The sequence below is a fragment of the Hylobates moloch genome, unplaced genomic scaffold (assembly GCF_009828535.3).
Source record: "Hylobates moloch isolate HMO894 unplaced genomic scaffold, HMol_V3 SCAFFOLD_22, whole genome shotgun sequence".
NCBI classification, from domain to species: Eukaryota; Metazoa; Chordata; class Mammalia; order Primates; family Hylobatidae; genus Hylobates; species Hylobates moloch.
In genome coordinates, this window is record NW_026652297.1 from 18,814,388 (window position 1) to 18,833,089 (window position 18,702).

The following is an 18,702-nucleotide window of genomic DNA, read 5'->3' on the forward strand; positions in this document are numbered from 1 at the left end:
GAATTCTACCAGAGGTACAAGGAGGAACTGGTACCATTCCTTCTGAAACTATTCCAATCAATAGAAAAAGAGAGAATCCTCCCTAACACATTTTATGAGGCCAGCATTGTCCTGATACCAAAGCCTGGCAGAGACATAACCAAAAAAGAGAATTTCAGACCAATATCCTTGATGAACATTGATGCAAAAATCCTCAATAAAATACTGGCAAACCGAATCCAGCAGCACATCAAAAAGCTTATCCACCATGATCAAGTGGGCTTCATCCCTGGGATGCAAGGCTGGTTCAACATACGCAAATCAATAAATGTAATCCAGCATATAAACAGAACCAAAGACAAAAACCACATGATTATCTCAATAGATGCAGAAAAGGTCTTTGACAAAATTCAACAACCCTTCATGCTAAAAACTCTCAATAAATTAGGTATTGATGGGACGTACCCTAAAATAATAAGAGCTACCTATGACAAGCCCACAGCCAATATCATACTGAATGGGCAAAAACTGGAAGCATTCCCTTTGGCACAAGAGAGGGATGCCCTCTCTCACCACTCCTATTCAACATAGTGCTGGAAGTTCTGGCCAGGGCAATCAGGCAGGAGAAGGAAATAAAGGGTATTCAATTAGGAAAAGAGGAAGTCAAATTGTCCCTGTTTGCAGATGACATGATTGTATATCTAGAAAACCCCATTGTCTCAGCCCAAAATCTCCTTAAGCTGATTAGCAACTTCAGCAAAGTCTCAGGATACAAAATCAATGTACAAAAATCACAAGCATTCTTGTACACCAATCACAGACAAACAGAGAGCCAAATCATGAGTGAACTCCCATTCACAATTGCTTCAAAGAGAATAAAATACCTAGGAATCCAACTTACAAGGGATGTGAAGGACCTCTTCAAGGAGAACTACAAACCACTGCTCAATGAAATCAAAGAGGATACAAACAAATGGAAGAACATTCCATGCTCATGGGTTGGAAGAATCAATATCGTGAAAATGGCCATACTGTCCAAGGTAATTTATAGATTCAATGCCATCCCCGTCAAGCTACCAATGACTTTCTTCACAGAATTGGAAAAAACTACTTTAAAGTTCATATGGAACCAAAAAAGAGCCCGCATCGCCAAGTCAATCCTAAGCCAAAAGAACAAAGCTGGAGGCATCACGCTACCTGACTTCAAACTATACTACAAGGCTACAGTAACCAAAACAGCATGGTACTGGTACCACAACAGAGACATAAATCAATGGAACAGAACAGAGCCCTCAGAAATGATGCCGCATATCTACAACTATGTGATCTTTGACAAACCTGACAAAAACAAGAAATGGGGAAAGGATTCCCTATTTAATAAATGGTGCTGGGAAAACTGGCTAGCCATATGTAGAAAGCTGAAACTGGATCCCTTCCTTACACCTTATACAAAAATTAATTCAAGATGGATCAAGACTTAAATGTTAGATCTAAAGCCATTAAAATCCTACAAGAAAACCTAGGCAATACCCTTCAGGACATAGGCATGGGCAAGGACTTCATGTCTAAAACACCAAAAGCAATAGCAACAAAAGCCAAAATTGACAAATGGGAGCTAATTAAACTAAAGAGCTTCTGCACAGCAAAAGAAACTACCATCAGAGTGAACAGACAACCTACAAAATGGGAGAAAATTTTTGCAACCTACTCATCTGACAAAGGGCTAATATCCAGAATCTACAATGAACTCAAACAAATTTACAAGAAAAAAACAACCCCATCAAAAAGTGGGCGAAGGACATGAACAGACACTTCTCAAAAGAAGACATTTATGCAGCCAAAAAACATATGAAAAAATGCTCATCATCACTGGCCATCAGAGAAATGCAAATCAAAACCACAGTGAGATACCATCTCACACCAGTTAGAATGGCCATCATTAAAAAGTCAGGAAAAAACAGGTACTGGAGAGGATGCGGAGAAATAGGAACACTATTACACTGTTGGTGGGAGTGTAAACTAGTTCAACCATTGTGGAAGTCAGTGTGGCGATTCCTCAGGGATCTAGAACTAGAAATACCGTTTGACCCAGCCATCCCATTACTGGGTATATACCCAAAGGACTATAAATCATGCTGCTATAAAGACACATGCACACGTATGTTTATTGCGGCACTATTCACAATAGCAAAGACTTGGAACCAGCCCAGATGTCCAACAATGATAGACTGGATTGCGAAAATGTGGCACATATACACCATGGAGTACTATGCAGCCATAAAAAATGATGAGTTCATGTCCTTTGTAGGGACATGGATGAAGCTGGAAACCATCATTCTCAGTAAACTATCACAAGGACAAAAAACCAAACACCGCATGTTCTCACTCATAGGTGGGAACTGAACAATGAGAACTCATGGACACAGGAAGGGGAACATCACACTCCGGGGACTGCTGTGGGGTGGGGGGAGGGGGGATGGACAGCATTAGGAGATATACCTAATGCTAAATGACGAGTTAATGGGTGCAGCAAAACAACATGGCACATGGATACATATGTAACAAACCTGCACATTGTGCACGTGTACCCTAAAACCTAGAGTATAATAATAATAATAATAATAAATTCTGCACTGCAGAGGAAGCAATCAAAAAAGTGAAGAGAAAACCCACAGAATGAGAGAAAATGTTTGCCAACTATCCATCTGACAGGGGGTTAATAACCAAAAGATATAAGCAGCTCAAACAACTCTATGAGAAAAAAAATCTAATAATTCATTTTGGAAATGGGCAAAAGATATGAATAAACATTTCTGAAAAGAAGACATACAGATGGCAAATAGATGTGTGAAAAGGTGCTCAACATCATTGAACATCAGAGATACGCCAAACAAAACTACAATGAGATAGCACTCACCTCAGTTAATATTGACTTTTTGGGATAAATTCAAAAGACAGGCCATAACAAATACTGGCAAGGATGTGGAGAAAAGGGAACTGTCATATACTGTTGGTGGAAATGTAAATTAATATAATCATTGGGGAGAGCAATTTGTAGGTTCCTCAAAAAACTAAAAATAGAACAACCATATGACCCAGCAATCACTCTGCCAGGTATATACCCAAAAGAAAGAAATCAGTATATACAGGAGATATCTGCCCTCCCATATTTACTGCAGCACTATTCATATTAGCTAAGATTTGGAAGCAACCTACAAGTCTATCAACAGATGAAGAAAATGTGGCACATATACACAGTGGAGTACTATTCAGTACTCCAAAATGTACAAATAAAATTCTGTCATTTGTGACAACATGGATAAAACTGGAGGTCTTTATATTAAGTAAAATAAGCTAAGCACAGAATGACAAACTTCACATGTTCTCACTTATTTGTGGGAGCTAAATATTAAAACAACTGAACTCATGGAGATAGAAAATACAATGATGGACAGCAGAGGCTGGGAAGGGTAGTAGGGGAGGAGGGAAGTAATAATGGTTAATGAGTACAAAATATCTAGTTAGAATGAATAAGATCTAGTATTGGACAGAACAATAGGGTGACTACAGTCAACAATAATTTATTATATATTTTATAATAACCAAAACAGTATAAGTGGAATGTTTGTAACATAAACGATAAATTCTTGAGGTAACAGATAGCCCAAAAAATAAAAAATTGAAAGGATGACTATTGCTGTACTTCTCTTCCAGAGCCTCCTCTCCTTTGCTCCTGAGAGCATTCTTCTCATTGATATTGGTAAATTCTCCTGTTCCCAAGAATTTCTATAATATCCCCCTTTACTGTAATGGGGAGGTGCTCCTAGAGTTTCACAAGGAACATGATGGCAAGGTTTTCCAATGAGTGAAGCAACATGACATTGATTTATCTTGCTTTCTCAGTAAATACAAAATAAATACCAGGCAAAACTGTTCACTTGTGGGTAGCCTGCACGTACACACACACACATATACACACACACACACACGTACACTCCTACATACACACACATAAAGATTTTAACTTCAGAGGAAATTTCTAGTTGCTATTGAGTTTTTCAAAACTGTTGCATGAAACGTCTTCACTTTTTAGCATTTTCATATAAAGTTGGGAAATTTATTTTAACCCAAACCATTTTTTACCTAATTCTCCTTCTTGCTATCACTTTAATCATCCTAAGGGTACTAGGACACATGACAAAGTCACACAGAAACATTATTTCTCCACTTCAATGCATTAGAAGAAATCTAACAATGAGTCTAGGGTCTAGTTATATTAAGGAATCCGGTAGAAGAGGGAATCACTTATAAAATAATTATGTTATTTGGATAGATAATTAATTTAAAAAAAATTCTAGGTCGGGTGCTGTGGCTCACGCCTGTAGTCCCAGCACTCTGGGCGGCGGAGGCAGGCGGATCACCCGAGGTCAGTAGTTCAAGACCAGCATGACCAACATGGAAAAACCCTGTCTCTACTAAAAATACAAAATTAGCTGGGTGTGATGGTGCATGCCTGTAATCCCAGCTACTTGGGAGGCTGAAGCAGGACAGGTTGTAGTGAGCCAAGATTGCACCATTGCACTACAGCCTGGGCAACAAACGCAAAAATCCATCTAAAAAAAAAAAAAAAATTCTAAGACTTCCACTAACTAAAGACTTCCTAAGTAGAAAAATCAATATGACAGAATTCCATTTAACTTTATTTGTATATCCCCTAGAGAGCAGTGGTTCTGAAACTTTGTGCCTCAGAGTCACCTAGGAGACCCACCTCCAGAGCGTCTGTCAGTAGTTCTGGGTGGGGACTAGAAATTTGTGTTTTTAAGAAGTTGCCAGGTGATGCAGCTCCTGCTGGTCCAGGAACCACACTTTGGGAACCCCTGCCCTCAAGTACACAGTACAATGCTAGGCACAGAGCAGCTACTCGTACATTCTGAACCAAATTGAATTATTTGAACCATAGTGATGGCAAGATAAGATTTGACTCATAGATTCTTAGGCCAGGATTAGCCAAGTTTGTGATTAGTAAAGTGGTTTTAAAAGGGTTTTCCTATGTTATAGACATATTTTATAATCTTAAGATCTGCCTTGTCGTGCCTTTCCAGGATATTCTAATTGAGTTGGTGATAAGCTAGTGTCAGTATGGTCCTGGAATTTTTCTTCTAGAAACTTTTCTTCTGACTTGCAATCTGATGTGACTCAAGGTCACAGATTACCAGACCATCCAGTTATTTAGCAGCAGAATTGTCTTGCTATACCCTTCACCCCGCTAAGAGTCTTTACCTTTGCTGACCTCAAGAGAAGATAATTTATACCGTAAGACTGGCAGACCTACAGAACTGAGAATTCTCTATCAATGGGCAGAGGCAGCCCTATCCTTAATTTCAACTCCTTTTGATATAGAAGGGATCATTCTCAGCATCCACATGCTGGAAAATATTATTGGCATTATTCATGAAACAACAGCCAGGACAGTGACCACAGGAGTTCTGTGCATAATGACCTGCTTAGTGGGTACCCTTAAAAGATTTACTATATCAAGTTTTTATTAAGGCACCTCTTCCAGGCTATTGTTCTTTTCATAAGCATCACAATGGTTTCTCAAGCAGTTTTAATGTGGAAATGTGAAAATGTCAAGCATTTTTCCCCCACTCACCACTCCTTTCTTTCTTTTCCCAGGTTGTGATGAATAACTTAAGCCCAGCCTGGAAATCATTCAAAGTATCCGTAAATTCTCTATGCAGCGGAGACCCAGACCGCCGGCTGAAGGTCAGAAATCTGTGTCCAAGAAATGTGATTTTTAAAAAAAATGTATTTAATCTTCCTATTTCTTTTCAAAATAATATTGACAAACCCCAAATTTTCTTTACAAGGTACCCAACCCTCTCATCTTTTAGCATCTTGATGGAAGAAACAAGGGCTATTTCTTCTTCTAGAGCCATTGAAGCTTATGTGAAAGCCCAAAATAAATTCCAATTGTGTTATATCAAGAGGCAAAACCCATGTCTTCTGAAAGACAAAACCATGGCAATAAATTCAGGGTATAAATGAGAGTTATTAAAATGAAAATAGTGTCATATCAATTATCTACTCTTACATAACAGAATAATGCAAAATTTAGTAGCTCAGAACTAGAAGCATTTATTTAGCTTATGATTCTGAGTACTGGCAAGTTAGGCTGAACTAATCTAGGTGGTTCTTCTGTTGATCTTGCCTGGACTTTCTCAGGCATTTGTGGTCAGCTACCCAAGAGGAGGGTGTTTCTGCTTCTGGGGGTTGGCTGGCTGTCATCTGGAATGAGAGGAGGGGTGGGGCCATATGGCTCTCATCATCCCCAGGCCAGCTTGGACTAACACACACAGTGTACTTAGGGATCTAAAGAATGGAAGAACAAAACCCCATAAGACCTCTTTAGGGCCTAGACTCAGAATTCACACAGGTCACTTCCTCCACAGTCCAGGTCAAAGCAAGTCACATGGTCATTACAGATTTAAAGGGTAAGGAGATAGACTACATCTCTTGGTGGAAGAAGCTCCAAAGTATCATGGCCACTTTTTCAATCTTTCACAAAGGCTTTCTGAGCACCTTGGGAATGTAAAAGTTGGAAGAAAACATGCATTCAGAGTCACCAAAGGAAGACAATAGGCTGAATGCCAGAAGCAGATTTCAGGAGATGCTTTTTATAGTCCATGCTCTGGCCTTTCCTCTACCTTGAAAGTCTAGAAGTTCCTTGTTGTCAATGGCCCAGAGTTGATTCAACCAATTAAGGATAACTAAGCAAATTTACTGGAGACTGGTTCCTATAAACTAAAAGGCCAATTGATTAATGTTCAGTGAAAAACACAACCATCAGGCAGTCATATTAGCTTCACCAGGGCATTTTCTTGTGGGCAAACCACAGAGAAGACAATCATCAGAAGGTTGCTGTGACTGCCTGAAATCAGAACTGGGTAACTGAGACAGTTAATGGCTTCAGACTCTGAAGACCAGGAGTGCCCACCTCCACTGTCCATCCGGCCAACTAAACATTCATGTTGACTTTTCAGGACAACTAATCCCCTGGAAAGTGTTAGCTGGGTAGCTGGAAACTGATGATGTTTGCCTTAGTAGTTTTACATTTTCCTCACTACTTTTGCCCCACAAACCTTCTGACAAATACAATTTTTTGATTCATTGATGTGATCAGTCAGGTTAGAATCCCATCTTATTGGTTAATCCCAAGCTCTTGAAGGTGGCTTTATATGTCTTTGCTTAAACCCATTCTGTATGAGCTTTGCAATTGAACTCGTAGCAGACATGTTCACTTCCATATTCTTGAGGAGCAACTCAGAGTTGTACCTGGTATCTCTGTAAGAACTGAGATATTTCAAGCCTCAACCCCACTGGAAACCTTCAAGCCAAAATCAGGATTCCTGGCTATTTGGTTCTTCATGTGGAAGCTCCTATGCAGAATGGCCAAGAGCTGTGACTTCAGGCATAGGATGGCAATTATCACTTATACTTTGAGTAGCACCCTCCTATTCCCAGGGAGGTAAATGACCCTCTTTGGCCAGAAATAAAATAATACCTCTTTTAGCCATATATCAACTTTTTATGAGGAGTCATTAAATGGATAAAAGGAGAGGGTCATCTGTAATTGAATAAATAAAAATGCAGAAAAGGAATACTTTGTGGCTTTGTGAGTGCTGCCTGTAGAGAAATAAGTGGGAGCTAAGGAAATAGATGATTGATTGATACATGATAGAGGAAATAGAGAAAGAAAGAATGTGAGAAGGAAGAATAGAGGAAAAGAAGGAAAAAAAGGAAGGAGAAAGGAAGGAAGGGATGAGGAAGAGAAGGATCAGGGTTTCTCCACATGTGCACTATTGACGTTTGGATTTTGCTGTGGGGAGTTGTCCTGTGCCTGTAGGATCCTTAACAGCATCCCTAGCTACTAGATGCCAGTAGTATTCCACCCCGTCACATACACACTCACACACCCTGCTTCCTGTGTCAGTCTGACAATCAAAAGTGTATTCAGACATTGCCAAATGTTCTCTAGAGTATAAAATCACTTCCAGTTAAGAACTACTCGTATAGTACATCAAACTTATTATACATTAGAGTCACCTGGGAGCCTTGTTAAAATCCTCAAGAACCTATGAAAATGTTTTAATTTCTTTCAAAATCAGAAGAAGAGAACGAACATGGAAGATTAACTAAAATATTCTAATTTTTTTTCTTGCATCAGAAAGCAACGAACTTTTTAGGGTCCATGAAAATCTGTTGTGTTAAGAGGGGCCCATGAAGGCAAAAGTGCCTAGGGCCAATGAAAGCCACACTGTGTTCCTATCCCAAACGTCTTATCATCTCATCAGAAAATACTTCAGTATGTATTGCTAACAGATAATAAATATTTCCATTAATAAAACTATAAAACATTATTCTTAAGAATGCTAACTATACTTCCTTAATGCCATTAAATATTCTGCCATTGTTTATGTTTGCCAGATTCTCTCATTTGTTAAACAATTGTTTCTGTTTGTTTTTAAGTGAAGATTTAAACAAGGTCTAAGCACTGTATTTGACTGAGATGTCTCTGAAGCCTCCTTTAATCAGTTTGTTCTCGCTCCCCTTTTTTTCCCCTTGTAATTTACTTAGTGAAGAAACCAGGCTGGTTTGTCCCATAGCATTTCTCACATTCTGTGTTTCCTATAAATGCATATTTGGAACTTGATCAGATTTCAGGGTCTGTTTTCTGGCAAGAATGCCCCAGTATTATTAAGAATTTATGGATTTTTGATATATTTCAGTGTTTCCATCTATTTCAGTTATTATAATTCCTTTGAAATCTTAAGTTGTCCCATATTTGGCCAATAAAAGCTTCTTCAAGTTGGCTCTTGAATTCTTTTGATATAAACTTAGTAACGTCCTTGCTTAATAATGTCCTTCCTTTCTGGAATGAATTTTTGACCTAAATCAATTTTGAAATTTTACAATTCTTTTTCTTCATTACATATATATTTCTATGGATGCAGAGCCATATTTTAATGTCTCTCAAAATCATCCCTCTCCATAGTTAGACCTATAGCCCATGGAACAGTCAGGTTTATTTGTTTCATTTTGTTTTCAGTTTTTAGATATTTTTTCAAATTTAATTTTGCCTTATTAATTATATTAAATGTTTACATGATTCCAAAGTCAAAACTGCAAAACAGAGTATATTCAGAAAAGATTAGCTTCCATTCCTGTCTCTTCTACCTTTCACCTTCATTTTGTAGCATATTTTGTATGCTATGTTTTATAGCATATTTGAATACCTGGTACAGCTAGCCATACCCACCATACCCACTTCCGTATTCCTTGCCTTCTTAAGGGTTTTTCTGGATATTTTACCTGTTTTTTTCATTGAGCTTTATAAACAACTTATCTAATACCAGAAAAAAACCCAAAACTTGATAATATTTTGAGATTGCATTTAACTTGTGAATTAGGCAGAATTTTCTCTTTATAATATTGAGTCTTCCTATCCTAGAATATGGCATGTCTTTTCATTCATTCAAGTCTCCTTTTGTGTTTTGAAGGAGTGCTTAATATTTTTTCTCTTATTTTCTGTGTACCTCTTAGAACCTCTGACTATTGTTTGCATAAATGAAGGTCATTGAAGTTTTTCTTAAACTAATATTTGTTCTCTTATTGTTTATAGTAATTTTCCCATTAACTTTTTTCTTTTCCTCTTTTCTTTTTTTTTTTTTTTTTGTTGTTGTTGTTGTTTTTGGTTTTTTTTGTTTGTTTTTTTTGAGATGGAGTCTTGCACTGTCGCCCAGGCTGGAGTGCAGTGGAGCAACCTCTGCCTCCCAGGTTCAAGTGATTTCCCTGCCTTGGCCTCCTGAGTAGCTATGATTACAGGCGTGTGACACCACACCCAGCTAATTTTTATATTTTTAGTAGAGACGGGGTTTCACCATGTTGGCCAGGCTGGTCTCAAACACCTGACCTCAAGTGATCTGCCCACCTCAGCCTCCCAAAGTGCTGGGATTACAGATGCCCAGCCTGTTTTTTTCCAAATATATAATCAGACTACTTGAAAATGGAGATAGTTTTTATCCTTACCCCTTTTTTTCTTCTAATACCCTCAATGTGATAGATGGCAGTGGAGGTAGAGGGCCTCCTTGTCTTATTCATGAACATAATAGAAAATTCTATAGTGTTTCCCCATTAATTCCGGCAGAGATTAATTTTTTTGTAGAGACAGAGTCTTGCTATGTTGCCCAGGCTGGTCTCAAACTCCTGGGCTCAAGCAGTCCTCTCCCTCAGCCTCCTAAAGTGCTGGGATTACATGCGTGAGCCAATGCACCTGGCTGGGATTCATTTTTTAATGTAACTGTAAAGGTATCAGACACTCAGTGCTTTCTCAGCCATGTCTACTGAGTCTTAAATACCTACGATATTCAATACAATGAAATACCTTAAATATTCAGATAATATTTTTACTAGTTATTACTAGTTATGGTAACCCAAGAGATAACACCACAACATGCTAAAATATCTTCTGAACTGCATAAAGGCATTACACTACTACTTTCTATGGCATCCTAGACATGCCATATTCTAGGATAGACTCAATATATATTATTTCTACAGCATATTAGGGTTTATAAAGCCCTTATAAAAATCATAATTTCATTTACTTCTAACCACATTGTGAGGTAGGTTCCATTATCTTCATTTTACAGATGAGGAAACTGAGACTCAAAAACCCATGTTGTTAAATGTCAAATTCATGTTGTTTTAATTAGATTGCACTGCCTCTATTTTATTGTATTATACTTATTAGAAAATAAATCATCCTGATAAGCATATTTCTTGACCTTTTCAACCAGAATGATTTATTTACCATTATGCTAAGATTTAACAGATTTGTCTATATGTAACATTTCATAAGGTCTGAGACACTAAAGGAAAGTCTCTCAATAAAACTATAACACAATGCTTACTTATCAATGTATGATTTATAAGAAAATAAATTACTGTCCCAGAAATATGTACCTCTTAGATTCTAGGAAATATGGCATTAATCATTTTACTTGATTTGATGAACATATTGTTAATACCCAGAACATATTCTTTAGGAGGCAATGCTGATGTTCAGAATAGATTCTTCCAGAGGGTGTTCTTAGAGAAGAAAATGGTGAGAGGGTACTGTCAGCAAGTATTTATTCATAACCCAATTATGCCTAGCACTGTGGAAAACTGTTATGCCACAGCAATCTTGACAAACACCATATAAGCACCCTGAGACCATTTAACCACATGTATTATGGGTCCATTTTCTATCTCTTTCTCTAATTTCCAAACCACACAAGTAACATGGATACTTTCCCCTATACAAAGCTCATCAGGCATCCTCAGAGTATGGTTGATAGGAGCTATTTGTCTTGAAGGGGAAAACTAAGGTGATAGCACCATTTGTTCTGGATCAATTCGCCTGCATGCCTTATGTAGGAGAGAGACCCGGGTTATTAACTGAGCCCATGGTGCAGTAAAGGAAATGGCAGAAGAGGAGAAGAAGCAGGTCCCCAAAGTCAAAGTAGAAGTGAGTAAGACCCAGGAACCCACTAAGGGGTGAAAGGAGGCCCAAATACAAGTCTAAAGCAACCCCTGAATGACATTTCACCCACGATTCATCTCGCTTGTTCTTTGCGCCCTCTGTCTTAGGCTGCCATGCCTGGTTGATTTAAAACAGCCATGTTCTTGAGTTGCCTTCTGACACCCCCAAAGTTGGATTCCTGGCCAATCAGAAAAGTGCTCTGTTAAATCAGAATCCCACACTCAGTGGTCCTGGAGTCTTCATTTTAACAATTTTTATAAACAATGCTGGTAAAGGCCATTTGCCAAACACACATTGAGAAATACTGTCTTTTGTTTTCCTTTAAGTTATTATTTTTTTAAGTTTTTTTTAAAGTTTTTTTAAGTTCTAGGATACATGTGCAAAATGTGTAGGTTTGTTACATAGGTATACATGGGCTATGGTGGTTTGCTGCATTTATCAACCCATCATCTAGGTTTTCAGCCCCACATGCATTAGGTATTTGTCCTGGTGCTCTCCCTCCCCTTGCCTCCCACCCCCCGACAGGCCCTGATGTATGATGTTCCCCTCCCTGTGTCCATGTCTTCTTATCGTTCCACTCCCACTTATGAGTGAGAACATGTGGTGTTTGGTTTTCTGTTCATGTATTAGTTTGCTGAGGATGATGGCTTCCAGCTTCATCCATGTCCCTGCAAAGGACATGAACTCATTCTTCTTTATGGCTGCATAGTATTCCATGGTGTATATGTGCCACATTTTCTTTATCCAGTCTATCACTGATGGGCATTTGGGTTGGTTCCAAGTCTTTGCTATTATAAATAGTGCTGTGATAAACATACATGTGCATGTGTCTTTATAGTAGAATGATTTATAATCCTTTGAGTATATACCCATAATAGGATTGCTGGGTCAAATGGTATTTCTGGTTCTAGATCCTTGAGGAATCACCACACTGTCTTCCACAATGGTTGAACTAATTTACACTCCCACCAACAGTGTAAAAGTGTTCCTATTTCTCCAAGCCTCGCCAGCATCTGTTGTTTCCTGACTTTTTAATAATCAACATTCTAACTGGTGTGAGATGGTATCTCATTGTAGTTTTGATTTGTATTTCTCTAATGACCAGTGATGATGAGCTTTTCTTCATATGTCTGTTGGCTGCATAAATGTCTTCTTTGGAGAAGTGTCTGTTCATATCCTTCACCCAGTTTTTGATGGGGTTGTTTTTTTCTTGTAAATTTGTTTAAGTTCCTTATAGATTCCAGATATTAGACCTTTGTCAAATGGATAGATTGCAAAAAGAGAAATATGGTCTTTCTAATGATTCTCCAAACCTAGCTGACTCACTACAGGTACCACCCTTATGTAGTTCAGCACTGTTTCTGGTGCCTTACTGTGAGGCTGAGTGTATATGTATATGTGTATGTGTATGGGTACATTCTGTTCTTCCTGCTATAAGAAATCCTTAACACCTATCTTTTGATTACATCCAACTATTCATATCTTTCTCATTTCATGTGTGACCAGGCCATCTTCAATTGAAATTGTATTTTCTCCATAAATTCACTGTCTTTGCTTTGGCCTCTCTGAGCCGGACTGACACACTACTGCCAAATGGATTTGAGTCCATTCACAGAGTTTGCCTCAGAACTTCCCCCTTTATTCCCAGCTTCATGTGACTCTTAACCCCTGGGTCCCTACTTGCCTCTTATTTTGCCTCTGATCTTTTACAATTAATTGCATGTTTGTTTTCTGTTTTTTTTTTTTTTTAAAGCTGATTTTTTTCTAGCAAACCTTCTAGCTCTTCCTGCTTGGAAAGGAAAAGACAAGTTCCAACCCCCAGATTTGAATCCTTGGCATTGATCCCGATTCAGCCCCATAATTCCCCCAAACCCATAGAAAGGGCTTTAATCATTAGATATGAATTACCTCAACATTTCATGATTATTGGTGCAAAACACAGGCAGTTGGAATTGAGGAGTCCGCTGCTGTGTTCAGTATTGTTGGAAACACCTGCAACAAAGAACCTGGCATTTTTAGGCAATTGAAAGCAATTTCACCTTCCTCTCTACGCGCCTTATATTTGTAACAGGAAAAAAAAAATCTTTGGATGGCTCATGGTCCTCTTGAGTTTTCTTGAGATCTGGTCAGATTCAAGTGCTTGCTTTATGGCCTTCTGGACTCAAGAGCTGCTGGTTTTATGCCTGTCAATAGTTCATTCTGCCTAAATGTCCTGGAATTTACCTGATTGCAGACTCACGGAGGTGTCTCTATATTGGATCAGCCATAGCACAGGAATTCTTGAATCCACTTAACTAAATGGCACCCCGAGTACAGCAGGCTGCCTCTACTGAAATCGGAAATCAATACTGCAGCGTGAAAAAGCAGTAGCCAGCTCAATCAAATAGTGTTAAATCATGCAGGAATCAACGAGGCTTCTGAATTGAGAGAAAAACTACATATTCTCTCAACTTTAATAATTCTTTCTTTTCATTAATATTATCATCTTACATTACAGGTGAGGAAATTAAGAACCTGTGTTTTAGCAAATTGCTTATAATTACAGAGCTTAGTTTACACAGCTTTAGTTTAAACCTGGGTCTCTCCTGCTCTATAATTTCTGCTCTTCAGTATTTAAAAAACAGCTAATATTTACTGAGCACTTACCAGGTACCAGATACTGTGATGGGCACTTTGCTTAAATTTTCTCATTGAACCCTGTAATTATTCTAGGTTAAGCAATGCTGCAGTAACAAAGAGCCCCTGTGTAATAGAAGTTAATTTCTTGCTCACATAACAATCAAAGGTAAAACTTCCATATCAATGTTTGCCTCTCCTTCATGATGTAATTCAATAACTCAGGTTGCTTCTATCTTGTGGCTCATCCATATCTTAGGGACTTATTTTTGTTTGTATCCAACAGGCAAAAGGGGAAAAAATATGAAGAGGCCTCTCTCTAAAAGTTTTAGCTGAAAACAACATCTAGCATTGCTGCCTATATTCCAATGAGTAGAACTCAGTCACATAACCACAGTAAATGGCAAGAGAAACTAGGCAATGTGGCCTAGTAGGATGCCTAGAAATAGAAGGAAACAGACTTTTGGTGAATTGGCTGGCTCTTCCACAGGGAGACACTCTTATTATCCTCATTTTGCAAATGGGAAAACTGAGACTAACAAAGATTAAATAACTAGCCTAAATTCACAGAGCTAGTCAGTGGCATTGAAAGGATCAAGTCTTTATGACTTTGGAACCTAAACTCCATAAGAGAACCTAAAGTCCAATAAAACTTTCCATGATGATGGAAATATTCTGTATCTGTACTGTTCAAAAGAATAGCCACTAACCACATGTGGCCAAAGCAATTCTTTCCCAAACTCTCCTCTTTCTCTTCAAGCCTCCTTCTTATTTTCAGTGCTCCCATTCTGGTATCCCATCCCCTTTTCTTCAAAAAACATCATCCTTCCCATCCACCAAGGAGAAAATTCTGCCCCTTCATGTGTCAAGCCTCTGCTGCTAATGGGACCCCTCCTCTGCCTAGTCTTTAGTGGCTCCAAATTGGAAGAAATGGGCCCTTGTACAAATGGGGTCAACACTAGGTGCTTCAATGTCAAAATAACTTTTTCATTAGTAAAAATTAGATCTGATTTCCTCACTATCTAAAAAGAGAGCCTACCTTGCCAAAGCAAGTGCTAGTTTGTTTGTTTGTTTGTTTGTTTCCAAGAAACCATATAAACTGATCTTACATTAAAAAGAATCTTGGGAGTTAGTGTTTCAGTGGGGAAAATAGAAAAGTTCTGGACAAAGATGGTGGTAATTGTTGCAATACAATATGAATATACTTAATGCCACAGAGCTGTAAATTTAAAAATAAATGGCAAATTTTATGTTATGTATCTTTTACCACAATAAAAATTAAATTTAGAAAAAGGCTTCTTCCTGTTAACATGACTTTGAACCTGCTCCTTGTGAAACAACTGTCTGACATTATTGTACTACAGTGTATTTAATGCCTGCCTAAAGCTGGCATACCTTACCTATAATGGCTCTTGTTCTCTCAGCAATCTGGGATGAGGGTATGGCAGCTCCTAAGCGATTCTTTCTGACTCCCAAATTCCTCCCTTTTGGAAACCCTTGCGTGCAAAGGGTAAGGTCCTTCCTTGCCCAACCATTATGAGGGAAAAGGCCAAAAGAGGTGGTACAACCTGGCTAAACTGTTTTATTGAAAAAATTGTCCATGGTCATGCTCTGTCTTTATTTTTTTAAAAATGTTTTTGAAAAAGTCATCTTTGGAAAACACTTTGCAAGTCTGAACTAAAAGTATCAGATGAATGCTATTCAGTGCCCTGATGAGGTCTCTAGTTGAAAGTAAAGAGGTAGCCCTCTTATTATCTGGGTGGACATTTCCCTACTAGAGAGAATGTCCATCTAAATAAATTGCAATTGCTGCAACTGGAAGTAATTTCCTCACATTATTTAATCCATCTGCATCCCCTTCTGCACTGAAAATGGATAGCTAACCAGCTACTGGGAAGATACTTGGGGAAAACTGGGACGTGGATAAAGTAGCTTAATGATGAAGGGAAGGATTATTCTGAGAGAAATTCTGAGAATACCCCAATGCAATTTTGTGTCATTATTCAAATTGATAGGACTCACTACTCTGTTTAAATAATGCTGTGTTCTGGTAACACTGGTTATGCTGGTTGCTCTTAGTTGATTGTTTATTTAGTTTAAAATATTTTTAATATGAGTTACTCTATAGTTTATTCCACTACTTTGTTCACACAGAAACTGAAAAAGTTGCCTCAAGATCTCAATTTTTATTTTTGCACATTTGGAAATGTTGTTTTTAACCTAGCCTTGTCAATAGGAAGGTTTTCACAAACTGGATTGACATCCCAAGATGCCTTTTCATTGAGTCAGCTTCTGCAGGGCATCCAGCTTCTCTCCCACATTTTAAACATTAAACCAGAATGTTGTTTGAAAAAGATGAAAACATCACAATCTGCAGCCATCCTGGACTTTTTTTCTGGAAAGCATTGTCAGTAGAATAATCAAATAAAACATGAAGAGACCTGTCTCTTAGGAACAAGCTCAGCTTTCATAAAGAAAGAGTCCTCGAAGCAAAGGGAAATGACACTTTCTTAGATGCTTGGCAGAACAATCCCATAGGCCCTCTTTCTCAGGAGCTGGAGGAGAGATCAGCATCTCCTCAAAGATATGGTACCTGTAAGACCCCACCTGTCTGCAGTGTTTATACTTCCCAAAAAGATTAAGGAAGGCCAGGAGGACTTTGTGTGGAGCACACAAAACAAATATCAAGAAAGAGCAAATTGACTGACCTCATAAGAAACGAATTATTTTATCTCTGAGATTGTGTGAATTGTTCCTTCTTGGGAACCTGAACTCATTGAAAATGAGCATAAATGCTTTTGGACAATTCCAATAAAGAGAAGAAAGTTAGAATGATCACCAATCCCACATCCACCCCATGCAATTTAGAGAGAAACCAGGCAGAGATGGAGAGATGCCTCCTCATGTTGCCTACAGAGGCCACTCATGCTGCATGGCTCCAGTCAGGGTCCCCGTCTCACTGGGTCTAGTCTCCAACTTCTTTGCTGGTACAGGAACTCAGCTTTGTCCAATCACTCGGACTTAGTGGGACCTGGAAGAACTGACTCACCCAAAAGGCAGATGCATAAGTCAGGAGGCCAACGTAGTAATTTACAAAAAATAAAAATAAATAAAATATAAATAAATAAATTTGGCAAGAACTATAATTATCAAGCTCCATACAGGGAACCTCTTTCCTGATACCTGAATACTTTTGAGGCAGAATTAGCAACCAAAATATGTTGTTGGGTGAGCATAGAAAAATCAAGGCAAGGGCACATGAGGAGTCTGGAGAGAGTCTGCTCTGGTCAGCAGTTGTGACTGAAAGACTCAAGAGTCTGGAACATCTGATTAAGTTAATAAGGTGCTTGATCTTAAAAATATAGACAATTCGGCTGGGCGCGGTAGCTCACGCCTGTAGTCCCAGCACTTTGGAAGGCTGAGGGGGGCAGATCATGAGGTCAGGACATAAAGACAATCCTAGCTAACATGGTGAAACCCCATCTCTACTAAAAATACAAAAAAAAAAAAAAAAAAAAAAAAAGCTGGACGTGGTGGCACGTGCCCGTAATCCCAGCTCCTCCAGAGGCTGAGGCAGGAGAATCTCTTGAACTAGTGAGTCAGAGGTTACAGTGAGTCAAGATCACACCACTGCCCTCCAGCCTGGCAACAGAGTGAGACTCCCTCTCAAGAAAAAAAAACAATATATACAGATAATTCTAGGCTTTCATGTACTCATTAAAGCTGATCTCTGACTCCCAGTTCCTGAGATGAGCCACAGTATATCTTGTCAATGTATAATTTTCAAAAAGTTAAAAGTATGACTCTCATTGAACTATCAAATGAATATGTATCAAAAATTTTATTCAACTAATTAATTAATGAGGTAACTAATAAGAAGATAAAACTTCTCCAAGAGCATTTTGGGTAATTTAGTTTACATAGTCTTTTTCTTTAAACAGGACTAAGATTTCTAGATACAAAATTAATTAATGTCTTTAGGGACAATAAACCATAAACTTCAGGGTCATCTTTACACCAGAAGGAAATCATTGCATCATATACAAGTTTAACATGTATAACTTTACAGAGTCTGAGCCCTCAAGTATTAATAATAAATAGTAAATAGCAGAAACAAATAATAGTAAATTCTTATAGGAAAATATATCATCCTTGGATGGGCCTGTTAAATAATGATTAAGTATGGCATTGAAAGGGCTTACGGTCACACTCTTGGACTTGTTTTCAGGTTGTGGATAATTTTTCTTAACAGGCTCAACTAGCTCCTGAGTTCACATTTCTGGAAGATCCTGATATATGCCTGAAATTCCCATCTGTCCCTCTTCATTGTCTCCCCATCTCTGAATAGCTGGCATGTTCTTAACATTCAGGTGTCAACTCAAAACTGAAGCACTCAGAGATGCCTTCCCAGACTTTGTTGTTCATACATACATTCCTCCAGTTACTCTTCATCTAATCACCATCTCCTTCATGGCACTTACCACCATCTGTGATTATGTTGTTTATTTGTTTACATGTTT

General features: G+C 38.3%; 1 protein-coding gene across 2 annotated transcripts in view; it reads left to right on the forward strand.

Moving 5' to 3' along the window:
- CPNE4 (copine 4) overlaps positions 1 to 18,702 on the forward strand; it is a 526,338-nt gene that overhangs the window by 384,008 nt on the left and 123,628 nt on the right. For both annotated transcript variants that reach the window (XM_058433630.1, XM_032143732.2), the window contains exon 7: positions 5,656 to 5,745. In XM_058433630.1, coding sequence (XP_058289613.1) covers positions 5,656 to 5,745 — 90 coding nt within the window. The remainder of the gene's footprint in view (positions 1 to 5,655; positions 5,746 to 18,702) is intronic.